This window comes from Macaca thibetana, chromosome 1 (genome assembly GCF_024542745.1).
Source record: "Macaca thibetana thibetana isolate TM-01 chromosome 1, ASM2454274v1, whole genome shotgun sequence".
NCBI classification, from domain to species: Eukaryota; Metazoa; Chordata; class Mammalia; order Primates; family Cercopithecidae; genus Macaca; species Macaca thibetana.
Genome location: NC_065578.1, coordinates 128,326,228 through 128,354,081, shown reverse-complemented (window position 1 = coordinate 128,354,081; position 27,854 = coordinate 128,326,228). Strand labels below are relative to the sequence as shown.

The 27,854-nt window shown below is 42.4% G+C and overlaps 2 protein-coding genes across 10 annotated transcripts in view; one reads left to right on the top strand and one right to left on the bottom strand.

Moving 5' to 3' along the window:
* Positions 1-27,854, bottom strand: part of LAMTOR2 (late endosomal/lysosomal adaptor, MAPK and MTOR activator 2) — a 334,290-nt gene that overhangs the window by 272,385 nt on the left and 34,051 nt on the right. The window lies entirely within an intron of this gene.
* The window catches only part of GON4L (gon-4 like), a 101,393-nt gene that overhangs the window by 40,738 nt on the left and 32,801 nt on the right, over positions 1-27,854 (top strand). For 8 of the 9 annotated variants that reach the window (XM_050752284.1, XM_050752236.1, XM_050752245.1 and 5 more), the window contains 7 exons: positions 234-329; positions 1,677-1,796; positions 2,416-2,586; positions 8,964-9,156; positions 14,145-14,246; positions 23,295-23,335; positions 24,556-24,659. In XM_050752284.1, the coding sequence (XP_050608241.1) occupies positions 234-329; positions 1,677-1,796; positions 2,416-2,586; positions 8,964-9,156; positions 14,145-14,246; positions 23,295-23,335; positions 24,556-24,659 (827 nt within the window). The remainder of the gene's footprint in view (positions 1-233; positions 330-1,676; positions 1,797-2,415; positions 2,587-8,963; positions 9,157-14,144; positions 14,247-23,294; positions 23,336-24,555; positions 24,660-27,854) is intronic. The other variant, XM_050752265.1, reaches the window with a different exon arrangement.

Sequence of the window (27,854 nt, the reverse complement as noted above, 5' to 3'; positions counted from 1 at the left end):
ACTTTTCTTGATCAATCTTTGTTTTAATTCCAGCTTTGTTTTTTTCCATTCTATTACTCTTAGGTTTGCATCTCATGGAATTCACTTTAACCTCTGCCTCGTGTTATTTGCTTTAGCTGTACATTATGCTCTTAGGATTTTTTTTTTCCTGCCCTGCTTCTTCCCCTTATTTTCCAAATACGTATGATTTGTGTTTCCCATTAGTTCATTTCTTTCTAATTGTACTAATGTAGCCTCCTCAGTTTGTGGATATCCACCTTGAAGAAGATGATTCCTCAGATGAAGAATACCAGCCGGATGATGAAGAAGAAGATGAAACTGCTGAAGAGGTCAGTGAATGTTAGTTGGTAATGTTTGTCTTAATAAAGCAAGGTATACTTTGCTTCTTTAGTAATGTCACTTGTAGAGAGGATTGAGACATGGTTATTTTTTCAGCTCATTTCTGTGCTTTAAGCTGTTTTTCTACCTTTTATACTCCCTTAATTTTATAATCTATTGTATTATGAAATATAGCATAGAAACATGCATAGAATAAAAATGTATAGCTTCGGTTATTATAATGCAAATCCTCATGAAACTCATAGCAAAGTCAAGAACTATAACATTACTAGGACACCCCCGTATACACTCCCCAGTCATAATCACCTCCCTCCCCCTAAAAATAACTACAACCCTGCCTTTTAGTAATTATTTCTTTGCTTTTCTTTATAGTTATATCACCTCAATATGTATCTCTACACACTATAGTTCAATTGTTACTGTTTTGAACTTTATATAAATGGACCCATGTTTATATGTTTTGTTCCTAGCTTTTTAAAATTCAACATTATGCTTTTGAGATTCATTTATACTACCGGTTTTAGCTATACTTTGTTCACTTTCATTGCTGTGTTAATATGTCCTTTGACTTGTTTCTTAATGTATTCTTTAAATTGTTTTGTAAAAGGATTTTAGACCAAGGCCTTACACTTTGTAATATGGATTAGGATAGTGATCTGATCCCTGTCCCCACCTTTAGGATTTTTTTTTTTTTTTTTTAAATCTCCTCTGTTGCCTATGGAGTGCAGTGTGCGATGTTGACTCACTGCAATCTCCACCTCCCAGGTTCAAGCGATTCTTCTGCCTCAGCCTCCTGAGTAGCTGGGATTACAGGCGTGCGCTACCATGCCTGGCTAATTTTTGTATTTTTAGTAGAGACAGGGTTTTGCCATGTTGGCCAGGCTGGTCTTGAACTTCTGACCTCAAGTGATCCACCCACCTGGACCTTCCAAAGTGCTGGGATAACAGGCATAAGACACTGTACCTGGCCTTTAAGTTTCTATTTAAATTTTATTTTCTGTTACTGTAACTAGTTGAATGATGGATTTTTTTTTTTTTTTTGAGACAGGGTCTCGCTCTGCCACCCAGGCTGGAGTGCAGTGGTGCAATCTTGGCTCACTGCAACCTCCGTCTCCTGGATTTAAGTGATTCTCCTGCCTCAGCCTCCCAAGTAGCTGGGATTACAGGTGCGCACCACCACGCCCGGCTTATTTTTGTATTTTTAATAGAGACGGGTTTTCACCATGTTGGCCAGGCTGAGCGATTGATATTTTATGATTCCTTCTCTTGAGATACTTCAGACTTTGTGGAATGAGGTAGGGGCATAAATATTAAGGTGAACTGGGTTTATTTTGTAGAGCTTATTGGAAAGTGATGTTGAAAGCACTGCTTCATCTCCACGTGGGGCAAAGAAATCCAGATTGAGGCAGTCTTCTGAGATGACTGAAACAGATGAGGAGAGTGGCATATTATCGGAGGTAAATCGGCATCATACAAAAGAGATAAGTTAGACATAACTGTGTAATTAGATTTTTTAACTGTGTAAGTAGATTATCCATGGTGATTCTGGGCTGTCACCATTTTTCAAAGTTTGTTAAGTTAGTAAACAGTTCAGAGAAGGCGAGAGCTCAGTGGTAACTAAAGAACTTTTCTGAGTTCTCATTAAGGGGCCAAAAATGTGCAACTAGTGGAGTTTCTTTTCTCCTACCCTTCTCTTCTTTCATATCTGTGCTTTCTAATGTTGTCCTAAAGCCATTGTTATTAATTTCCCACATTTTGGTAAACTAAGTAGCATTCTGTTGACTTCTCTAGAAATAGGATGAAAACTAATTAGATCAATACACCTGGAGTCTTTGTTTTTATGTACCTCTAACTAGAGAAGAGAAAGGACAGTGGTGTATGGAAAGTCTGCCTCTTTTTCCCTCTTTTTTTTTTCCTTTTCTTGCTTTCTCTTTCTTTCTTTCTCTTCATTCTTTTCTTTCTCTTCTTTCTCTTCTCTTCTTTCTCTTTTCTTTCCTTTCTTTCCTTCCTTTCTTTTCCTTTTTTTTTCTTTTCTTCCCTCCTTCCTTTTTTGATGCAGTCACCTCTTTTAATCAGGTTGAGAAAGTCACCACACCAGCCATCAGGCACATCAGTGCTGAGGTAGTGCCCATGGGGCCCCCGCCCCCTCCAAAGCCGAAACAGACCAGAGATAGTACTTTCATGGAGAAGTTACATGCAGTAGATGAGGAGCTGGCTTCCAGTCCTGTCTGCATGGATTCTTTCCAGGTAAATATTAAAATTGTACTTCACTGAGAAAGTCAAATGGAGTAATCTAGTTGTTGCTCAGGCTGGGAAGGGAGAGGAAAAGATAACTACAACTTTATATAAGTAAGAGTTAGTATTTGATACTTTATATTTGGCTAGTGCTATTTTCTGCTAAGTGACAATGGCAGTTTGGGTTTTTTTTTTTTTTTGAGACAAGGTATCACCCTGTCACCCAGGCTTGAGTGCAGTGGTGTGATCTTGGCCCACTGCAACCTCCGCCTCCCAGACTCAAGTGATCTTCCCACCTCAGCCTCCCGAGTAGGTGGGACAGGTATATGTCACCGCACCCGGCTAATTTTTTAGTTTTTTGTAGAGTTGAGGTCTCCCTATATTTTTGCCCAGGCTGGTATCGAACTCCTGGGCTCAAGTGATCCTCCCACCTTAGCCTCTCAAAGTGCTGGGATTACTGGTGTGAACCATCGTGCCTGACTGAGAATGGCAGTTTCTAAGGAAGAAATGAACTATGTAGCAGAGAGCATTTTAAAATGTAGAACACAGGAAAAAGCTTCACCCAAATTCCCCCAAATTAACCTTTTACCACAATTGCTTGATGGTTCTCTTCCCCTTTCTCTCTGTATATACATACTGTTTTCTGAATCATTTTAGAGTGTGGTTCAGGCATGATGCCATTTTACCTCTACATGCTTTTGTGTATATTTTCTTCTTTTTTTTTTTGAGACGGAGTCTCGCTCTGTTGCCCAGGCTGGAGCGCAGTCTTGATCTCGGTTCACGGCAAGGTCCGCCTCCCGGGTTCACGTCATTCTCCTGACTCAGCCTCCGGAGTAGCTGGGACCACAGGCGCCCACAACCATGCGTGGCTAATTTTTTGTATTTTTAGTAGAGACGGGGTTTCACCATGTTAGCCAGGATGGTCTCGATATCCTGACCTCGTGATCCACCCGCCTCTGCCTCCCAAAGTACTGGGATTACAGGCGTAAGCCACCGTGCCCAGCCTCTTTTGTGTATATTATCTAAAAATGAGTTTATTCTCTTGTATTAACACGGTATAATAGTGTGTTAATCAAAGTCAAGATATAGGCTGTGTGCGGTGGCTCATGCCTGTAATCCTAGCACTTTGAGAGGCCAAAGTGGGTGAAACACTTGGGGTCAGGAGTTCAAGACCAGCCTGGCCAACATGGTGAAACCCCCATCTCTACTAAAAATACAAAAATTTGCCAAGTGTCGTGGCGCATGCCTATAATCCCAGCTACTCAGAAAGCTGAGGCAGGAGAATTGCTTGAACCCGGGAGGCAGAGGTTGCAGTGAGCTGAGATTGTGCCACTGCACTCCAGCCTGGGCAACGGAGAGAGACTCTGTCTCAAAATCAATTAATCAATCAATCAGGATACAGTAATATAGCATAATATATTAAAGTGCTTATTCTGGTTTTATCTGTTGTCCCAATAATGCCCTTTATGTTGGAGGAAAATAAATTTTTTCCCTATTCAGCATTCAACCCTGGATTAAATATCTATTTAATTGTCTTGTTCTTTAGTCTCCTTTAATCTGGAACAGTTTCTCAGTCTTTGTCTTTTATAACCCTGATAGTTTTGAGGAGTATACACCACTTATTTTGTAGAATGTTCTTCAATTTTTATTTTTCTAATATTTCATCTTAATTAGATTCAGGTTTTGCACTTCTGTTACAAATACTGGAAGAGTGAGGTGTATTTCTCAGTGCATCATATCAGAAGGCACGTGATGTCTGTCATGTTAACTTTCATCACTTGGTTAAGGTTGTACGTGCTTGGTTTTCCTACTGTAAAGTTCTTATTTTCCATTTTTAATTAGTATATATCATATGGGGATATACTTCAAAGCCGAATTCCTTTCTTTCTTGTCTTTTTTTTTTCCTAGATGGAGTCTCACTCTCTTGCCCAGGCTGGAGTGCAGTGGCATGATTTTGGCTCACTGTACCTCCGCTTCCTGGGTTCAAGTGATTCTCCTGCGTTAGCCCCTTGAGTAGCTGAGATTATAGGTGCATGCCACCACGCCTGGCTAATTTTTTATATTTTTAGTAGAAACGGGATTTCACTGTGTTAGCCAGGATGATCTCGATCTCCTGACCTCGTGATCCACCTGCCTCGGCCTTCCACAGTGCTGAGATTACATGTGTGAGCCACTGTGCCTGGCCTCCTTTTTTTTTTTTGAGACATAGTCTTGCTCAGTTGCCCAGGCTGGAGTGCAGTGGTGCCATCTTGGGTCACTGCAACCTCCACTTCCCAGGTTCAAGTGATTCTCCTGCCTCAGCCTCCGGTAGCTGGGATTACAGATGCCTGACACCACACCCAGCTAATTTTTTGTATTTTTAGTAGAGATGGGGTTTCACCACGTTGGCCAGGCTGGTCTTAAACTCCTGACCTCAAGTGATCTGCCCACCTTAGCCTCCCACAATGCTGGAATTACAGACGTGAGCTGATGTGCCCAGCCCAATTAATCAAATTATTTTTCTCACACTAATATTAGCATCCATTGATTATTCTTTCTTTTTTTTTTTTTTGAGTCTTGCTCTGTTGTCCAGGCTGGAGTGCAGTGGCGCAATCTCGGCTCACTGCAATCTCCACCTCCCAGGTTCACGCCATTTTCCTGCCTCAGCCTCCCAGGTAGCTGGGACTACAGGTGCCCGCCACCACACCCAGCTAATTTTTTGTATTTTTTAGTAGAGACAGTGTTTCACCGTGTTAGCCAGGATGGTCTCAATCTCCTGACCTTGTGATCCACCTGCCTTGACCTCCCAAAGTGCTGGGATTACAGGCGTGAGCCACCGAGCCCGGCCTCAGCCAGTAAATTTTGATGTTCCAAGTTTCCCCTATCATTCTTGCAGGTCAATGAAAAATATGTCTGTCCTAAAATTTTAAAGTATAATATAATAATTTAAAAATAAATCCTAAAATTAAAAAATATAATTAAGGCTGGGCGCAGTGGCTCACACCTCTAATCCCAGCACTTTGGGAGGCTGAGGCAGATGTATCACCTGAGGTCAGGAGTTTGAGACCAGCCTGGTCAACATGGTGAAACCCCGTCTCCACAAATACAAATATTAGCTGGGCACGGTGGCAAGCACCTATAATCCCAGCTACTCGGGAGGCTGAGGCACAAAAATTGCTTGAACCCAGGAAGCGAAGGTTGCAGTGAGCTGAGATGGCGCCACTGCACTCCAGCCTGAGTGATAGAGCAAGACTCCATTTCAATTATATACATATATATTTATAATTATATATATATGTAATGTATATAATTAAAAATAGAATATTGAATGGAATAGTCAATCATTTAATCATCATGCTTTTGAGTGAATAAATCGTAGTAGGGGCAGTAATAGTTTTTTATCTAACCATTTATTTAGCAAACACATACTGAATGGTTGAAGTTGAGAAACCACAGTGCAGAAGACAGAAAAAGTTGTTCTTCATGGAACTTACAGTCTATTGAGGAGAGATAGACTATTAGCATATAAACAAGTAAATTCAGATAGTGGTTAAGTGCTGTGAACTAAATTAAAATGAGGAAATATGAAACTTCCTTTCAGAGAACTTTAGATAAGCTGATCAAAAAAGACCTCCTTGGCTGTAATTCCATCACTTTGGGAGGCCTAGGCTACAAGATTGCTTGAGGCTAGGAGTTTGAGACCAGGCTGGGCCATATAGTGAGACTCCGACTCTCCAAAATTCAGAAAAATTATCTAGGTGTGGTGGCGCATGCCTGTATTCTTAGCTGCTTGGTGGCTGAGGCGCGAGGATTGATTAAGCCTGAGAGTTTGAGACTACAGTGAGCCATGACTGCACCCCTATACTCCAGCATGGGCAATAGTATGAGAACTTACTTTAAAAAAATTTAAAAAACAGGGTTGGGTTTGGTGGCTCATGTCCGTAATCCCAACACTTTAGGAGGCCAAGGAGAGCGGATCACATGAACCCAGGAAATCAAGACAGGCCTGGGTAACATAGTGAGACCTTGTCCCTACAAAAAATACAAAACTTGGCTGGGCGTACCGGCATGCACCTTTAGCCTCAGCTACTTGGGATGCTGAGCCTAGGAGGTCGAGGCTGTAGTGAGCTGTGATCACGCTATGGCACTCTAGCCTGGGCGACAGAGCAAGACTGTCAAAAAAAGAAAACAAAACAAAAAGACCTCTTTGAGGAGATGGCATTTAAGCTGAGATCCGAATGAGAGGAAGCCAGGCAAGTGAAAGATCTCGGGAGAAAAAGTGCTCCATATGGAAGAAACAGCACATTCTAAGTCGCTAAGATAGAGACAACCTTGGCATGGTTAAGGAACAGAAACTACATGGGTGGGATTGTGAAAAAGAGAGGTAGAAATGAGGTCAGAGAGCAAGGCAAGAGCTAGATCATGAAGGTCTTAGGAAACCATGATAAACATAGATTGTATTTTAAACATTAGAATAGATGCCCAGTGTGGTGGCTTATGCTTGTAATCCCAGCACTTTGGGAGGCCGAGGTGGGTGGATCACCTGAGGTCAGGATTTCGAGACCAGCCTGGCCAACATGGTAAACCCCGTCTCTAACAAAAAATACAAAAAAATTACCGGGTGTGGTGGCGCACACCTGTAATCCCAGTTACTTAGGAGGCTGAGGCAGGAGAATTGCTTGAACCTGGCAAGTGGAGGTTGCAGTGAGCTGAGATCACGCCACTGCACTCCAGCCTAGGAACGAGTGAGACTCCATAAAAAAAAAAAAAAAAAAATAGAAAAGATTTTTGTGATATTTTCAGATTAATGTTAAAAATTCCTTTTGGTTAACGTGTGGGAAATGGGCTAGAGTAAAGCAAGAGGGTAAATAGAAACCCATTAGGAGGTTGATGCAGTGTAGTCTAGGGGGAGCTTCCCAAATTGATCTACAGATTCAGTGCAGTCCCTATCCAAATCCCAGCTACAATTTTTGTAGAAATTAACAACCTAATCCTAAAATTCATGTGGAATTGCACAGGCCCAGAATAGCCAAAATAGTCTTGAAAAAGTACAAAGATGGAGGTCTCTCACTTTCTCCCCCATCTGTACAAAAAATGAAAAAAAATAGCTGAACATGGATCCAGTGGCTCACACCTGTAATCCCAACACTTTGGGAGGCTGAGCAGGTAGATCACCTGGGGCCAGGAGTTCAAGACAAGCCTGGCCAACATGGTGAAACCCCATTTCTACTAAAAGTACAAAAGTTAGCCAGGTGTGGTGGCACATGCCTGTAGTCCCAACTATTCGGGAGGCCGAGGCAGGAGAATCGCCCGAACCTGGGAGATGGAGGTTGCAGTGATCCGAGATCGTACCACTGTACTCCACCATCTAAAAAGAAAAAAAAATTAGCCGAGCATGGTAGTGCATGCCTGTAGTCCCAGCTACTTGGGAGACTGAGGCAGAAGAATTGCTTGAGCCCAGGAGTTCGAAGCTGCAGTCAGCTCTGATTGTGCCAGTGCTCTAGCTTGGGTAACAGATCGAGACCCTATCTCTTAAGAAAAAAAAAAAAAAAAAAAAATGTCCAGGCACGGTGGCTCACAACTGTAATCCGAACACTTTGGGAGGCTGAGGCGGGCAGATCACCTGAGGTCAGGAGTTCGAGACCAGCTTGCTCAACATGGTGACACCCCATCTCTACTAAAAATACAAAAATTAGTCGGATGTGGTGGCTGGTGCCTGTAATCCCAACTACTTGGGAGGCTGAGGCAGGAGAATCCCTTGAACCCAAGAGGCAGAGGTTGCAGTGAGCCAAGATGACACCATTACATTCTAGCCCGGGCAACAAAGCAAGACTCCGTCTCAAAAAAAAAAAAAGTATTGATAGATACTACAACAGGGTGGGATTTGAATGCATTATGCTAACTGAAAGCGGCCAGAGACAGGCCACACATTGTATGATTCCATCTAAGTGAAACGTCCAGCATAACCAAATCCATAGAGACAGAAAATAGATTAATGCTTAACGGGGCTGGGAGGAGGGGTAAAGGGAAGCGATTACTAATGGATGGGGTTTCTTTTGGGGGTAATGAAATGTTCTGAAATTAGATAAGGGTGATGGTTGTATAACTCTGTGAATATATGAAAATCCATTCAGTTATGTACTTTAAAAGGGTGAAATTTATGGTATGTGAATTATATCTCAATAAAACTTACAAATTTTCATAAAATGTTGGTTTCAAACTGATGTCATTTATTTTATTTTATTTCTTTTTTTATGTCGTGTTTCTTAAAGTTTCTCAAGCAATAATAAATCCAAATTGTTTAGAGGAAAGATCCTGTTACTTAAGCTAGGATGAGAAGAAAAGGAGTGATGATGAGGTTTGGAAACATCACTCACTCAGTGACTTGTTTTTCTTTCTTCATTGTCCAGTCCATGGATGACAGTCTCATTGCATTTCGAACGCGTTCTAAGATGCCCCTGAAAGATGTTCCCCTGGGCCAACTAGAGGCAGAGCTCCAAGCTCCAGACATCACTCCAGATATGTATGACCCCAATACAGCAGATGATGAGGACTGGAAGATGTGGCTAGGGGGACTTATGAATGATGATGTGGGGAATGAAGGTAAGTTTTGGTTTGTGATTTATTATATATAGTGTCCATTATCTGTTGTAAAATTTTTATTATTTGGAAGGGTATAGAATGGAATGGTTTGGGTTAATTGATTTAATTTATATTTAACTGATAATTTATCTTAAATCAGTAGTTAATTTTTCTTTTTCTTTCTTTCTTTCTTTTTTTTTTTTTTTTTTTTTTTTTTTTCATGAGATAGGGTCTCACTCTGTCACCCAGGCTGAGTGCAGTGTTGCAGTCACGGTTCATTGCAGCGTTGACCTCCTGGGCTCAAGCAATCCTCTGCTTTACCCCACTGAGTAGCTGGAACTACAGGCACATGCCACTGTGCCTGATTAATTTTTTTTTTTTGTAGAAACGAGGTCTCACTATGTTGCCCAGGCTGTTCCCAAACTCCTGACCTCAAGCAATCCTCCTACCTTGGCCTCCTGAATGCCAGAATTATAGGCATGAGCCGCCATGCCTGGGCCAGTTCTTAACATTTCTTTCTTTCTTTTTTTTTTTTTTTTTTTGGGTAAGGAATCTTGAATCCTAAGATTGTTGAATGCTGAGATTTGAATCCCTTGAAACATACATGCATACATAGTTTTGTTGTTGTCTTTTGTTTTTGAGACACCGTCCCAAAACAGGGTGTTGCCCAGGGTGGTTCATAGTGGTGTGACCATAGCTCACTGTAGCCTTAAACTCCTGGCCTCAAGAGATACTCCTCAGGTCTCAGCCTCCCAAGTAGCTGAGATTACAGACATGCAGCACCTTGCCTGGCTAATTTTTAGAAAAATTTCTGGGCCGGGCACGTTGGCTCACGCCTGTAATCCCAGCACTTTGGGAGGCCGAGGCGGGCAGATCACGAGGTCAGGAGATCAAGACCATCCTGGCTAACATGGTGAAACCCCGTCTCTACTAAAAATACAAAAAAAATTAGCCGGGCGTGGTGGCGGGCACCTATAGTCCCAGCTACTCTGGAGGTTGAGGCAGGAGAATGGCATGAACCCAGGAGGTGGAGCTTGCAGTGAGCCCAGATCGTGCCACTGCACTCCATCCAGGGCGACGAGCAAGGCTCCGTCTCAAAAAAAAAAAAAAAAAATTTCTGTAGAGAAATGTTGGTCACGCTGGTCTTAAACTCTTGCCTCAAGAGATCCTCCCACCTCGGCCTCCCAAAGAGCTAGGATTACAGGCATGAGCCACTGTGCCTGGCCCATTCAAAATTTTATATATGATTTCATTAGGGTTCAATGATTTACCAAAAGAACATCGTGTTAGTTAAGGGTCTTCATGATGAAGTGAAAGAATCCTAACTCTATCTTGCTGGGGTGAAATGAAACCAGACTTTGGAAGTGCAGTAAATCAGCAATGGAACTGAGGGACTGTTAGGATCCCCCTTTCCTCTCTATTTTACTTCCTTTCGTCACTCAGCTCCCTTCTCACATTTATTTTTCTACAAGGTTAGAACTCTGTTCATAAGCACTCCATGATTACTTTTTGCTTTGTCTACACTTCAGGACTCTCCCCTACAAGCTTCACTTATAAAATCCAGGGGAACAAGTCAGATCGGCTTGGTTTGATCTCATGCCCACTCTCTTGGTGTTGCATGGGATTAATAGGGAGACTGTTCAGCATGGAGTCTGGTGATTGATAGCACCTCATAGAACAGTGTGGTTGAAGTATGTGGTAACCCTAAAGAGATAATGGTATTATCAGAAATGGGGAAGGAATAGTGATCAGGTAAAAGTTTGGATGGAAACAGACTAAGTAGGCCAGGTGTGGTGGCTCACGCCTATAATCCCAGCACTTTGGGAGGCCGAGGTGGGCGGATCACAAGGTCAAGAGATTGAGACCATCCTGGCCAACATGGTGAAACCCCGTCTCTAATAAAAATACAAAAATTAGCTGGGTGTGGTGGCGCATGCCTGTAGTCCCAGCTACTCAGTCGGCTGAGGCAGGAGCATCACTTGAACCTGGTAGGCAGAGGTTGAAGTGAGCTGAGATAACACCACCGCATCCAGCCTAGCAACAGAGCAAGACTCTATCTCAAAAAAAAAAAAATAGACTGAGTAAATGGTTGGGTAGGTAATGCTAGGAGTAAGTCAGGATAAGTGAATGAAAGAAAATAACAAGTCCTTGAATGTACCTTATGATACTATTAATAATTACATTGTATATCATTTGGCAAATGTTTGAGTACTTTCTTTATACAAGGCATTGTGCTAGAATCTGTGAGGGATAAAGGAGCATAATCATTTGGTCATGGAATAAAAGCTGTATGAATGACAGGGTGCCTGGCCCATTGTTAGGTTCACAATACATTGTATTTGTTTGTGTGTGTGTGTGTGAGACTGGGTCTCACCCTGTCACACAGGCTGGTGTGCAGTGGTGAGATCTCAGCTCATTGCAGCCTTGACCTCCTCGGCGCAAGCAATTCTCCCACCTCAGCCTCCTGAATAGTTGGGAATACAGGCTTGTGCCATCATGCCCGGCCAATTTTTGTATTTTTTGTAGAGTTGGGGTTTTGCCATGTTGCCCAGGCTGATCTCAAACTCCTGCGCTCAAGCGATCCTCCTACCTCTGCCTCCCAAAGTGCTGAGATTACAGGAGTGAGCCACTGCGCTCAGCCAATACATTGTAAATGAATGAAGCTGTTGAATAAACTCAGATAATACCATCAAAGTGGCGTAAATGCTGTTGTAAGGTTTTAGAAGAGGACAGGGTAACTTTTGTTTAGGATGATCAGAGACAGCTACATGAAAGAGCTGGTAATTGGAATGGAAAGATTTTTGAAAACAGTGACAGGGAGGAGAGGAGGCATCTGAATAGAAGTGACATGATATACTCTATATGCTGGGTTCTGTAGGATGTATTGTTTCTAGAGTTTTCTCTTTTTTCACTGTTTTTTTTTTTTGAGACGGAGTCTCGCTCTGTCACCCAGGCTGGAGTGCAGTGGCCGGATCTCAGCTCACTGCAAGCTCTGCCTCCCGGGTTCACACCATTCTCCGGCCTCAGCCTCCCGAGTAGCTGGGACTACAGGCGCCCACCACCTCGCCCGGCTAGTTTTTTTGTATTTCTTAATAGAGACGGGGTTTCACCGTGTTAGCCAGGATGGTCTCGATCTCCTGACCTCGTGATCCGCCCATCTCGGCCTCCCAAAGTGCTGGGATTACAGGCTTGAGCCACCGCGCCCGGCCTTTTTTCACTGTTAAAACTGTAAGAATAATATGTTTGGTATAAAGAAATCAAATATTACAAAAATAAAACAATTGAAGCCTTCCCCCCAAGAAAAATGTATGTATCTACATACGTGAAATTTTTAATATGATTTTTTTGGGGTTTGTCTCTTAGAGTTTATTTATTGACACTTCATTTTCCTACCAGTCCTTTCCATGGCGTTTGACACCAAGGTTCAAGTTTCATTTCCCAGAGGGACCACTGATAATAGTTTGATATGCATCTGTGAGAGTTTCAATGTGTAGTTACTTTTTAGTTTTCCACATTAATGTGGGGATAAGAATAATTAAATTTTAGTTCTAAATTTAAATTTAGAACTTTTCTCAAACATTTAGAAAAGATAGTCCAGGTGTGGTGACTCGTGCCTGTAATCCCAGTACTACGGGAAGCCAAGGTACGAGGATTGCTTGAGGCCAGGAAGTCGAGACCAGCCTGGGAAACACAGTGAGGCCTCATTTCTACTTTTTTTTTTCTTTCTTCAGATGGGCATGGTGGCGGGCGTCTGTAATCCCAGCTACTTGGTAGGCTGAGGCAGGAGAATTGCTCGAACCTGGGAGGCAGAGTTTGCAGCGAGCCAAGATCGTGCCACTGCACTCCAGCCTGGGTGACAGAGCGAGACTCCATGTCAAAAAAAAAAAAAAGAAAAGAAAAAAGACTATTAAAAGGGAGAAAAACACTCATATTTCTATTATTCTAACAAATGTTTATTATTTTTGTGTATTTTTAGTTATGATTCTTATTGTAAGGATATAATTTTTCATGCTTATGATTATTATGTATGTATTTTACTTTTGTCATACATGTATTGAACATTTATAGAATGGTTACATATTCACATTTTATATGTATACATGTTGAGTATCACCATCATCCAAAATGCTCAGGACCAGAAATGTTTTGACTTTCAGATTTTTTCAGATATTAGAATATATGTATTATTATACTTAACAGATAAGCATACCAAATTTGAAAATTTGAAATCTGGGCGGGATACAGTGGCTCACGCTGTAATCTCAGCATTTTGGGAGGCCGAGGCATTCAGATCGCTTGAACCCAGGAGTTCAAGACCAGCCTGGTCAACATAGCAAAATCCTGTCTCTACTGAAAATAACAAAAATTAGTTGGGCATGGTGGCATGTGCCTGTAATCCCAGCTACTTGGGAGGCTGAGGTGTGACAATCGCCTGAGCCTGGGCAGTCAAGGCTGCAGTGAGCCATGATCATGCCACTGCACTCTGACCTGGGTGACGGAGTGAGACCCTGTCTCAAAAAAAAGGAAAAAGAAAATTTGAAATCTGAAATGCTCCAGTGGCTATTTCCCTTGAGAGTCATATTTGCACACACAAAGTGTCAGATTTTGGAGTTTTGGATTTGGAATGCTCAACCTGTAGTATTTTATACTAAGAAATTATAATTATATAGTCATTCTCTAATTGTTGGGAATTTGGGCCATTCCTTTTTTCACTGTCAGCTTCATTGTACAAGTAGCTTTTACAGAAAGTATTATTTTCATGGAATATACTACACAAAATTAGCTGGGCGTGGTGGCATTTGCCTGTGGTCCCAGCTACTCAGGAGGCTGAGGTGGGAGGATCACTTGCGCCTGGGAGGGGGAGGTTGCAGTGAGCTGCACTCCAGCCTGGGCGACAGAGTGAGACCCTGTCTCAAAAAAAAAAAGAAGAAATGTGCTTTATTGGAACAGATTCTTAGAAGTTTGAGAACAAAGTTGGGAATAAGCATCTGAAACACTTTTTTCTCTAGATGAAGCAGATGATGATGATGATCCAGAATATAATTTCCTGGAAGACCTTGATGAACCAGACACAGAGGATTTCCGGACTGACCGGGCAGTGAGAATCACCAGTGAGTCTGTTTATTATAAGTCCTGCTCTTGACTGCTTTGCAGCTGCCTTTGTTTACTTTGTAGATTTTTAGGGGTGAAGTTTGCAGCTTATCCATGTTAAGACATTTAAGTTTCCTTTACCCATTTATTTATCTGATTCTTTAATTTAGGTATATATTCAGAAAGCCCATCAGTTGTTCATTCATATATCCCACAGTCATGTATTGAGTCTTTACTGTTTGGCAGGGATTGTGCAAGATGAATAAGACATGGCGTCTGTGCTTTAGGAGTTCAGCCTAGTAGGGTGATAGAAACAGAAAAAGTTACAATACAAAGTGATAAATGCTGTAACAGGTTTTACATAAGGTATAATAATCATCTAAAAGAGGGTGTCATCTCCTAGTGTGTGATATGGACTAGGATAGGAGAACTTAGGAAGGAATTTGCAGAATGAAATGGTTTTTTATCTTAGTTTTGAAGGAGGAATAGAAATTTGGTGAATAGGGACAGAGAGGAATATTGCAAATAGAAGAGCATCTGCAAACCACAGAATTGTAAAACATCAAAAAAGTATGTTTGGAAAATAGTAAGTACTTTGGTGGTGGTATATGAGTGAAAAGATAGAGAAGTGGTAGATAAAATTAGGTAGTGTTTACATCATGGAGGATCATTAAGCTCTCAAAATGAAGTTTAAGGGCGGGCATGGTGTCTCATGCCTGTAATCCCAGCACTTTGGGAGGTGGAGGCAGGCAGATCACCTGAGGTCAAGAGTTCAAGACCAGCCTGGACAACATGGCAAAACCCTGTCTCTACTAAAAATACAAGAATTAGCCAGGCATGGTAGTAGGTGCCTGTAATTCTAGATACTCAGGAGGCTGAGGCTGAAAAATTGCTTGAACCCAGGCAGGAGAGGTTGCAGTGAGCCGAGATCATGCCAGTACACTCCAGCCTGGGCGACAGAGCGAGTCTCCGCCTGAAAAAAAACAAAAAACAAAAACGAGCTTTAAGGAGTAAATCAGTAGGAACTGATTCGGATTTTAGAAAGATCACTTTGATTTAATACCAGTTTCATGTATTTATTTGTTAGGTAAAGTGAACAAGACTGGAGGTATGGAAAACAATTATGATAACTTGGCTTGAATTATTTGTATAAAAAATTATATTATTGAGCTAGACGTGGTAGCTTACACCTGTAATCCTAGCACTTTGGGAGGCTGGGGCAGAAAGATTGCTTGAGCTCAGGAGTTTGAGACCGGCATAGGCAACATAGAGAAACTTTGTCTCTACTAAAAATTTAAGAAATTAGCCAAATGTATTGGCACATACCTGTAGTCCCAGCTACTCAGGAGGCTGGGGCAGGAGGATTGCTTCAGCCCAGGAGGTCAAGGATTCAGCAAACTATGATGGTGCCACTGCACTCCAGCCTTGGTGGCAGAGGGAGACCCTGACTCAAAAAAAAAATTATGTAATTGGCTAGTGTGTCAAGCATAGAAAACATATATTTCATCCTGAAGAAATTCTACCTATGGGGAGAGAGAAAAATAGAAAATATATTTCATAAGCCATTGATTTTTGTTGCATGTATGCATGACCCTGTACTGGAATAATATACATGACATTGAGAAGGTAAGTTACTGGCTTTTGACCAGGTTAACGTCTATCTTGTATGTTTATAAAGCAGAGAGCTTTATAGAAACTTGAAACTTTCCTATGTTTTGCATAGGAAAAAAAAAAAAACTTCAGAAACATCTTTTAATATGGTACAGTTGGGGATAAATTGCTTTTTTTTAATAGCAAAAGACTAGGAGGCAGAGAGCTTTATAAACATCCAAGATATACCTAATTAATGCAGTTCTTTGTGTAAAGAGAATTATATGTAAATACAATCCTTTAGAACTTACATTTTATTTTATTGCTTTATTGTGCCTTTCACCTTGATTTTAAGATTAGAATACCATTTCCTTTGTGAAGATCTTTCATTTATTTTGATATATTATGACAAGGATAGTGGAAGCATTGAAAGGAAAGCACCAAGAATTAGAGAAAATATAGAATTTATACTTTGAGAAAACTGAAAGGAGAATCTAGGAAAGTACAAGAATAACCTAGAAAAATCTAGTGTTGTAGAAACCAAAGGAAGAGTCTTTTGGCTAGGGCACAGTGGCTCATGTCTATAATCCCAGCACTTGGGAGGCCGAGGCAGAAGGATCGCATGAGCCCAGGATTTCAAGACCAGCCTGGGTAAGATAGTGAGATATTGTTTCTATAAAAAAATTTTAAAAATAAAATAAAAATTAGTCGTGGTGGTGCACACCCATAGTCCCAGCTACTTGGGAAGCTGAGGTGGGAGGATCACTTGAACCCAGGAAGTGGAGACTGTAGTGAGCAGAGATCATAACACTGTACTCCAACCTGGGTCAGAGCAAGACCTGTTTCAAAAAAAAAGTCTTTCAAGAAGGACAGAATGGTCAACAGTGTCATATGCAAGTAAAGAAACATCTGCTTAAAGCACAAAAGCAGATCTTTTTATTTATTTATTTATTTATTTACTTATTTATTTATTTGAGACAGAGTCTCGCTCTCTCTCCTAGTCTGGAGTGCAGTGGCGTGATCTCGGCTCACTGCAAGCTCCGCCTCCCGGGTTCACGCCATTCTCCTGCCTCAACCTCCCGAGTAGCTGGGACTATAGGCGCCCGCCATCTCACCCGGCTATTTTTTTGTATTTTTTAGTAGAGATGGGGTTTCACCGTGTTCGCCAGGATGGCCTCGATCTCCTGACCTCGTGATCCACCCGTCTTGGCCTCCCAAAGTGCTGGGATTACAGGCTTGAGCCACCGCGCCTGGCCGAGAATTTGTTTACACTTCCTCTGAGGTGGCCTTTTTAGTCTCTGTTTGTATACTTTCAGTGACAGGGAGCTCAACGATTCTGCTGATAGTGTATTGTAAACTTGAACACCTCCTCAATTAATACTTTTCTTATTGAACCCAAATCTGAATGCAAATTCAGATACTTTCCTTATTGAACGCAAATTTGAATGCAAAGCAAGAAGATCAATCCTCTTATATTCCTCCTATTTGTCTTTATTTTTTTATTTTCTTTTGAGATGGAGTTTTGCTGTTGTTGCCCAGGCTGGAGTGCAGTGGTGTGATCTCAGCTCACTGCAAACTCCGCCTCCTGGGTTCAAGTGTTTCTCCTGCCTCAGCCTCCCGAGTAGCTGGGATTACAGGCACCCGCCACCATGCCCAGCTAATTTTTATATTTTTAGTAGAGACAGGGTTTCACCAGGTTGGCCAGGCTGGTCTTGAACTCCTGACCTCGGGTGATCCACCTGCCTCAGCTTCCCAAAGTTCTGGGATTACAGTCATGAGCCACTGCACCCGGCCTCCTATTTGTCTTTTGCTGTTAAAAAAACCAATTTATCCCCAACTGTACCATATTAAAAGACGTTTCTTAAGTTGTTGGTTTTTTTTTTCCTATGCAAAACATAGGAAAGTTTCAAGTTTCTTCTGCGAGGTTTCTTCTTCTCCAAAGCCTTGGTGTCCAAACCTCTCACCACGCATGTTACTCTTCTCTGGATTCTAGCATTTATTTTCTTTAAACTTTTCCCCTGTTACATCTTATTATGAAATTTAAAAATATATAGAGAGAAGTTGAAAATTATACAGCTAACATTCGTGTACTCACCACCAACTTTTTTTTTTTTTTGAGATGAAGTCTCACCCTTGTTCCCCAGGCTAGAGTGCAATGGTGTGATCTCGGCTCACTGCAACCTCCACCTCCCAGGTTCAAGTGGTTCTCCTGCCCCAGCCTCCTGAGTAGCTGGGATTAAAAGCCCCTGCCACCATACCCGGCTAATTTTTGTGTTTTTAGTAGAGAAGGGGTTTCACCATGTTGGTTGGCCAGGCTCGTCTCGAACTCCTGACCTCAGGTGATCTGCCTGCCTCGGCCTCTGAAAGTGCTGGGATTATGGGCTTGAGCCACCATGCCCAGCCTCACCTCCTACTTTCTATAGTTTTTTTATTTTTTTTGAGATGGAGTCTCGCTCTGTCTCCAGGCTGGAGTGCCGTGGCGCCATCTTGGCTCACTGCAACCTCCGACTCCCTGGTTCAAGCGAATCTCCTGCCTCAGCCTCCCGAGTAGCTGGGATTATAGTCACGCGCCACCATGCCCAGCTAATTTTTGTATTTTTAGTGGAGATGGGGTTTCAGCATGTTGGCCAGGATGGTCTCCATCTCCTGACCTCATGATCCACCCACCTCGGCCTCCCAAAGTGCTGGGATTACAGGCATGAGCCACCATGCCTGGCCAAATTTTCGATAGGTTTAATATAAACTGTGGGCCTTTCATATGTGCAGGTTTCACATCTACAGATTCAGTCAACCTTGAAAATATTCTGGAAAAAAAAATGCAACAGCAGAAAATAATACTGGCTGGGCATAGTGGCTAACATCTGTAATCCCAGCACTGTGGGAGGCTGAGGCAAGAGGATCGCTTGAGCACAGGAGTTTGAGATCAGCCTGGGCAACATACTGAGACCCCATCTCTACAAAAAGTTTAAAAATTATCTGGGTGCAGTGGTGTGTGCTTGTAGTCCCAGCTACTCGGGAGACAGAGTCAGGAGGATCCCTTGAGCCCACAAGTTCAAGGTTGCAGTGAGCTGTGATTATACCACTGCCACTGCACTCCAGCCTGGGTGACAGAGTGAGAGCTTGTCTCAAATAAGTAAGTAAAAAATAGTATGGTATAACAACTATTTACATAGCATTTACATTGTATTAGGTGATAAGTAATCTAGAGATAAGGTATACAGAAGGATGTGTGTAGATTATATGCAAATACTACACCATTTTTGTATAAGAGACTTGAGTATCCTCAGATTTTGGTATCCATGGGCTCCTGGAACCAATCTCCACATATACTGAGGGATGACTTTATTTGCCTTATCATGCAGCTGTCCATCTCCCTGTCCATTTGTGGATGCATCTTAGTTTTCTTTTTTTTTTTTTTGAGACGGAGTCTCGCTCTGTCGCCCAGGCTGGAGTGCAGTGGCGCAATCTCGGCTCACTGCAAGCTCCGCCTCCCGGGTTCACGCCATTCTCCTGCCTCAGCCTCCCGAGTAGCTGGGACTACAGGCGCCCGCCCCTGCGCCCGGCTAATTTTTTCTATTTTTAGTAGAGACGGGGTTTCACCATGGTCTCGATCTCCTGACCTGTGATCCGCCCACCTCGGCCTCCCAAAGTGCTGGGATTACAGGCGTGAGCCACCACGCCCGGCCGCATCTTAGTTTTCAAATGCATTTCAGAGTAAATTACACTTCACCTTTTTTTTTTTTTTTTTTTTTTTTTTTTTTTAATTCAAACGAGGTCTGTGTTGCATGGGTTGGTCTTGAACTCTTGCAGTCTAGTGATCCTCCCAGCTCAACCTCCTGACCAGCTGAGATTACAAGCGTGCACAATGGCACAGTGGCACCTGACTATATGTCATTTTTTTTTTTGGAGACAGAGTCTCACTCTGGAGTGCAGTGGTACGATCTCGGCTCACTGCAACCTCCGCCTCCCAGGTTCAAGAAATTCTCCTGCGTCAGCCTCCAGAGTAGCTGGGATTACAGGCTCGCACCACCATGTCTGTCTAATTTTTGTATTTTTAGTAGAGACGGGGTTTCACCATCTTGGCCAGGCTGGTCTCGAACTCCTGACCTCGTGATCCGCCCACCTCTGCCTCCCAAAGTGCTGGGATTACAGGCATGAGCCTATACTTCACTTTTAACCACTTCAGCACGCATATAATGAACTAGAGCTCGATATTTGTTTATGATTTCTTTTTATAGGTGATTTTACACACAGTGTATCACACACATCTTAAGTGTACCATTTAATGAATTTTGACATGTGTGTACCTGTGTGACCCAAATCCCTATCAGGATATAGAATCCTCACCCCAGAAAGTTTCATGCCCCTTCCAAGTCAATCCCGACACCATCCCCTCAGAGGCAACCACTGTTTTGATTTTTTTTCTTAATCACAGGTTAAATTTGCCAGTTTTAGAACCTCACATAAATGGAATCATATAGGATGTGCTTTGTGTGTATGTATGGCTTCTTTCACTCAGCATAATATTTTTGAGATTCATTTCTGTTGCATGTGTCATTAGTTTGTTCCCTTTTATTGTTGACTATAATTTCATTGTGTAAATATACTACAGATTATCTATTTTTGTGTTGATCATCTGGGCTGTTTTTAATTTTGGGTAATGTTGAATAAAGCTGGTCTGAACTATTTTGTGCAAGTCTTTGTGGCAATGCTTCATTTCTGTCTCTCATTTGTCCCCACTTATGAATTAGAAAAGGCATATTTCATTTCTCTTGGGTCAGCTATATAGGAGATAAATCACTGGATCACGGGATAGGTATGTTTAGTTTTATGAGAAATTGCCAGACCATTTTCCAAAGTGGCTTTCCATTTTACGTTCTCATTAGAGTTCCATTTGCTCTACACCCTCAGCAACATTTGGATTTTAATTTTTTTTGTTGGCTGGGCATGGTGGCGCACGCCTGTAATCCCAACACTTTGAGACACTGAGGCTGGCAGATCACTTGAGGTCAGGAGTTCAAGACCAGCCTGGGCAACGTAGTGAAACACTGTCGCTACTAAAACTACAAAAAATTAGCCAGGCATGGTGAATGAGAATTGCTTGAAGCCCGAAGGTGGAGGTTGCAGTGAGCTGAGATCGCGCCACTGCACTCCAGCCTGGGTGACAAGAGTGAGACTCAGTCTCAAAAAAAAAAATTTAAAAAAAAATTAAATTACTTAATTGATTTTGGTTTTGTTTTTGTTTTTGTTTTTTTTCCATGTTTGAGACAGAGTCTCACTCTGTCTCCCAAGCTAGAGTGCAGTGGTATGATCTCCAGTCAGCGTAGCCTTTGCCTCCCGGGTTTAAGCGATTCTTGTGCCTCAGCCTCCCAAGTAGCTGGGATTACAGGAATGTGCAACCATGCCCGACTAATTTATTTATTTATTTATTTATTTTCGAGATGGAGTCTCGCCCTGTTGCCCAGGCTGGAGTGCATTAGTGCTCATTGGCTCAGTGCAGCCTCCACCTCCTGGGTTCAAGTGAGTCTCCTGCCTCAGCCTCCCGAGTAGCTGGGATTCCAGGTGTGTGCCACCATGCCTGGCTAATTGTTGTATTTTTAGTAGAGGCGGGGTTTCACCATGTTGGTCAGACTGGTATCGAACTCCTAACCTCAGGTGATCTGCCTGCCTCGGCCTCCTAAAGTGCTGGAATTAGAGGCGTGAGCCACCACCCCTGGCCTGGATCTTAATTTTTTTAATGTCCTCCTAAGAAGGGCCTTTATAAAATTGTTCACAGTCTTGCAGACATAGTGTTAGACTCTGCTCTAGTTCAGTGATATGTTTGCCTTGTTGGTTATGAGCCCTATTTTGGAGCAGCTGTGTCTTATTGAACTTGATGTCAACCAAAACTTTTTTTTTTTTTTTACCTCAGATTCTTGTACCAACCAAAACTTTCAGGTCTTTTTCACATTATTTTTAAGCCATGTCACCTTTTCATGTAGTTAATAAACTGATCTTTAAAACTCTTAACTGTAGGACTGGGCACCATGGCTCACACCTGTAATCCCAACACTTAGGGAGGCCAAGGTGGGAGGATCACTGGAACTAAGGAGTTTGAGACCAGCCTGGGCAACATAGCAAGATGCTGTCTCTATTTAAAAAAAACAAAAACATTCTTAAACATGGAACTTTAAATTTATCCCTATATGTTCCATCCAGTTGATTTGAGAAAATATAATTTTGAATTTTCCATCAGTTGGATTGGCAGTCCCTTTCAGCTTTATATCATCTACAGATTTGTTAAGTATGTTCTCTGGGTCTTTTAAGTCACTGATGGAGTTCTTGAATAGTTCAGATCCAAAGACAGCATCCTATAAAACCCTGTTGGAAACTTGTCTTTCTCTCTGTCTCTTTTTTTTTTAAACAGTATCTTGCTCTGTCGCCTAGGCTGGAATGCAGGGGCATGATCTCAGCCACACTGCAGCCTCTGCCTCCTGGACTCGAGATTCTCTCACCTCAGCCTCTTGAGTAGCTGGGACTGCAGGTGTGCACCACCAAGCCCAGCTAAATTTTTTTGTAGAGATATGGTTTCAACATTTTACCCAGGCTAGGAGACTTGTCTCTTGATTCCATTCAGTACTGTGTGGATTTGGATAGGCCATCTAATTATAAAATCGTCTAGCTCACATTTTTTCCTGTCTTCTTCCTTTTAGAATTTAAGCTTCATGCGAATAGATATCTGTCTCTCTCTCTCATTCTCTCATACATCCCAAGCATCTAAAAAGCATAGTGCTCAATAAATGTTTTTTGTTGTTGTTGTTTTTGTTTTTGTTTTTTTTTTAGACAGGGTCTTGCTCTATCGCCCAAGCTGGAGTGCAGTGGTGCAATCTCAGCTCACTGCAAGCTCCACCTCCTGGGTTCAAGCCGTTCTCCTGCCTCAGCTTCCCAAGTAGCTGGGACTACAGGCACCCACCACCATGGCTGGCTAATTTTTTGTATTTTTAGTAGAGAGCCTCCCAAAGTGGTGGGATTATAGGCGTGAGCCACCGCACCCAGCCTCAATAAATGTTTTTGAATAAATGAAGGAAGGATAGCCAGTCATAGTGGCTCACGCCTGTAATGCCACCATTTTGGGAGGCCGAGTTGGGCTGATCGTTTGAGCTCAGGAGTTCGAGACCAGCCTGGCGAAACCTCATCTCTACAAAATATACAAAACTTAGCCGGGTGTGGCAGCATGCGTCTGTGGTCTCAGCTACTTGGGGAGCTGAGGTGGGAGGATCGATTGGACCAGGGAGGGGATGCAGAGGTTGCAGTGAGCCGAGATCGCGCCACTGAGCTCCAGCCTGAGTGACATAGCGAGACCCATCTCAAAAAAAAGAAGGATAGATATGAAGAATTTGTCATTCCTTGTTGAAAACATTATACGTTGTCTTCATGGAATTCTTCCTTATTGTAAAATCTAATTTATACCAACAACATACTGTTTGGCTTTCTTGCAGAAAAAGAAGTAAATGAGCTGATGGAAGAGCTGTTTGAAACTGTGAGTAATGATCCTCAAGTGAGAACATGGGATTGTAAGTCAGTTCTCCAGCAAGATGTGTCATTTGGTCTCTGTGATGCTCCTTCTAGGAGAGGGGTCTGACTGAACCAATTCTACTTTTAGTCTACCTGGGAAAGAACATAATGACAAGGGAATTTTTCTAACTGCTAGACTCTTGATTATATACATGTATGTTGTTCTTATTAACATTTTCCTTGAAACTTCTTTTTTTTTGAGGGGGGTTTCACTCCGTCACCCAAGCTAAAGTGCAGTGGTGAAATTACAGCTCACAGCAACCTTGACCTTCTAGGCTTAAGCAGTCCTCTGTCTAAGCCTCGTGAGTAGCTGGGACATACCAACACACCCAGCTAATTATTTTATTTGTAGAGACAGGGTCTTACCACATTGCCCAGGCTGTTATGGAACTTCTGGGCTCAAGCAATTTTCCTGCATTGGGCCTCCCAAAGTGCTGGAATTATAGGTATGAACCAGCATGCCTGGCCCCTTGAAAATTTTTGATGACTTCCCCTACTGTCATTTGGTGTGTCCTTAAAGATTGTCAACTAGTTTTAAACTACTTTGTGCACAAATAATTACCTTTTTCATAAATTTGTCTCAAAAGGTATTTCTCTTTAAGAGATTGATCATTTTGAGGCTGGGTGTGGTGGCTCACGCCTGTAATCCCAGCACTTTGGGAGGCCACAGCGGGTGGATCATCTGAGGTCAGGAGTTTGAGACCAGCCTGGCCAACATGATGAAGCCTTGTCTCTACTAAAAGTACAAATATTAGGCATGGTGGCAGGCACCTGTAGTCACAGTTATTGCAGAGGCTGAGGCAGGAAAATCACTTGAATCTGGGAGGTGGAGGTTGCAGTAAGCCCAGATCGTGCCACTGCACTCCAGCCGGGCGATAGAGCAAGACTGCAAGACTCCGTCTCAAAAAAAAAAAAAAAAAGAGAGAGATTGATAATTTTGAGTTATCCATGCTCTGTCCTTACTGTTACGAGTTGACTGGTTGAGTGACTTCTTTCTTGGCATAATAGCCATCCCAAGTGTGGGTTTGTGGGAGTCCTGAAGTGAGAAGGTTCTGACATTGGCTCTTTCTGGGTGCCAGCATTATTAAAGTCTTGTAATCTGTAGTTTTCACTCTTTCTTTCCAATACTGGAGCAACATTCGAGACCCATTCCCCAGGAAAACCCTCCCTTCCCTTTGCCCACAGTTCCAAGATGAGATGGGATTCTCCAACGTGGAAGATGACGGCCCAGAAGAGGAGGAGCGTGTGGCTGAGCCTCGACCTAACTTTAACACTCCTCAAGCTCTACGGTAGGCTAGTTGAAAGACCTTGAGATTTGGAATAGAGGAAAAGTTTATTTCTGAAAAGGTTTTCAGAAGTTGCAGTTAACAATTTTTCATCCCCAACCAGCTTCTGTTACTGATGGAAGGATGCAGAGCCCTGTCAGGAGTTAGGTGTCAGGTGAAGTCTCCTTGGTATGGGGCAGTGCAGCTGTAGGCCAAGCTGTATCTGTTTGGGAAGGGAGAAAAAACAGTAGCTGGCATCCATATCCACTTCTCCAGGTGAGTGGTGCTGGAGAGGTATGTAGGAATTTATGTGGCCAGACACACAAACTACTATAACACACAAACGTATTATAATATCGAGTCTGTCCCTTTCGTTCTTTTTATGTGCCATTAATATTTGCTAAATGTGACTGAAAATTTGTTAAGTCACCTAGGCATTAGTGGAGCAAACCCTGAAGCACCTGCAGTAAGGAGTCTGAAACGTATGTGCTGACGTTTCTGCCTGAGGTTGGCACTTGTGTTACAGCATCCAGAAAGTAGAGGCTTTAATTTTTTCCTCATTTTCTGGTGGATTTGCATCTGCACTTTATTCTATTGTTATCCATTGCAAGTAGCAGCATATAGTCATTAGATGGATGGCTAGAGATCAGGATGCATTTTGTGCTGTAAGTGGAACTAAGCAAAGAGAATAGACCCTCTTAATTAGTCATGTGTCCTAACAGCATTACTACCCAAGTAGAAAGCTTGGGATTTATCTGAAAGCTAGACCTTTAGGGATTTTCCAGTTTAGTAAAAAAAGATAAGATATGCCAACCAATGTCTAAAAACTAGAAATACCAGTAATTCTCCATTACAACAAATATCACAGTACAGCTACATCAAAAACCTCAAGATTGCTAAGTCAGTATTTGACCCATTATTTTAAGTTACAGCTCATAGAACAAAATTCCATTCTGCTATGAATGGAACCATTCATCCTGGGAACACATAATGGGATTTGATCTATAAACGTGTTTTGGTTCTGCTGATCAACTCTTTGTAACTTCTTAAAATTTGGGAAGTATAGGCCGGGCGTGGTGGCTCACGCCTGTAATCCCAGCACTTTGGGAGGCCGAGGCGGGGGGATCACCTCAGGTCAGGAGTCGAGACCAGTCTGGCCAACATGGTGAAACCACATCTCTACTAAAAATACAAAAATTAGTCAGGCATGGTGGCGGGTATCTGTAATCTCAGCTACTCGGGAGGCTGAGGCAGGAGAATCGCTTGAACCCGGAAAGCGGAGGTTGCAGTGAGCCGAGATGGCAGACTGCGTGTCAGAGAGAGACTCTGTCTGAAAAAAATAAGTAAAATTTGTAAAGTATAGAAATAATTTAAAACTCCTGTTAGAATTCAGTTACCTTCTGGTATTCAGTAGAATAGTCATATATCATCTCATGGTGATACATTCTGTGAAATGTTATCATTAAACGATTTCATCATTGTGTAAATGTAGAAAGCACTTGGATAAACCTTGATGGTTTAGCCTACAGCATACCTAGGCTATACGGTATAACATATTGCTCCCAGGCCACAAACCTGTATAGCATGTTATTCTGCTGAATACTGTAGGCAGTTGTTACACAGTGGTAAGTACGTATGTATATGTAAACATAGAAAAGATACAATAATCTTATGGAACCACCTCTGAATATGTGGTTCATTGTTGACTGAAACATTATGTGGCACATGACTGTACTCGGGCAGTTGCTGCTTTTCTTTCGGTTGCAAATGCAAACCTGTTATAATCTTTGACTCAATAAAGCATCCTGGATTCTGTGAGTCCATAGATAGTAAAAACATCTTAAAACACAATAAAGAAGAGAGAGAAAAAAAAGAACAAAACAAAAACCCTGGGAAAGTGAGTCATCTGTGCCTCCCTTATCAGTTATCCAAGTAATATTTATTAAAAGCAGGTGCAAGGCCACGTGTGGTGACTCACACCTGTAATCCCAGCACTTTGGGAGGCTGAGGCGGGCAAATCACCTGAGGTCACGAGTTCCAGACCAGCCTGGTCAACATGGTAAAACCCCATCTCTACTAAAAATATAAAAATTAGCTGGGTGTGGTGGCACGTGCCTGTAATCCCAGCTACTTGGGAGGCTGAGGCAGGAGAAACGCTTGAAGGGAGGCAGAGGTTGCACTGAGCCGAGATTGTGCCACTGCACTCCAGCCTGGGTGACAGAGTGAAACTGCCCCTCAAAAAATAATAATAGGCCGGATGTGGTGGCTCACACCAGTAATCCCAGCACTTTGGAAGGCCAGGGCAGTCAGATCACGAGGTCAGGAGTTTGAGACCAGCCTGACCAACATGGTGAAACCCCGTCTCTACTAAAAATATAAAAATTAGCCAGGCATGGTAGCACACGCCTGTAATCCCAGCTACTCAGGAGGCTGAGGCAGGAGAATCGCTTGAACCCAGGAGGCAGAATTTGCAATGAGCCGATATCACGCCACTGCACTCTGTCCTGGGAGACAGAGACGCCGTCTCAAAAAAGAAAGAAAGAAAGAAAAAAAAAAACAATAATAATAATTATAGGTCGGGCCCAGTGGCTCGCGCCTGTAATCCCAGCACTTTGGGATGTTGAAGCGGGCATATTACCTGAGGTCAGGAGTTCAAGACCACCCTGGCCAACATAGCAAAACCCTGTCTCTACTAAAAATGCAAAAAAATTAGTCGGACGTGTTGGCAGGTGCCTGTAATCCCCGCTACTTGGGAGGCTGAGGCAGGAGAATCGCTTGAACCTGGGAGGCAGAGGTTGCAGTGAGGCAAGACCGCTCCATTGCACTCCAGCCTGGGCAACATGAACGAAACTCCATCTCAAAAAAAAAAAAAAATTAATAATAATAATAAATACAACTACGTGCAGGCTATGTTTCCATTACCTACTTTTTTATGCTTCTGGGCTTCTGTTCCTTTAGTGGTAGTAGTGCAGGTGATCAGGTTTTCAGTTCTCACAAGATTGTATAAGACAGTCCCACAGGCTTTAGGTTTTTACCCTGTGCTGCCCAAACCCACAGTAAATACTATAAAAGAAAGCATAATTTTTATCCCCAATAGATAAATGATAACTTTTTAAAATTAACTATTGAAAACATTTATCTATTGCTGTAATATTGGAGATGACTTGAAATATGATAACCTGCTTGTTGTAGCTACATCAACAGGTCTTATCCTGATTG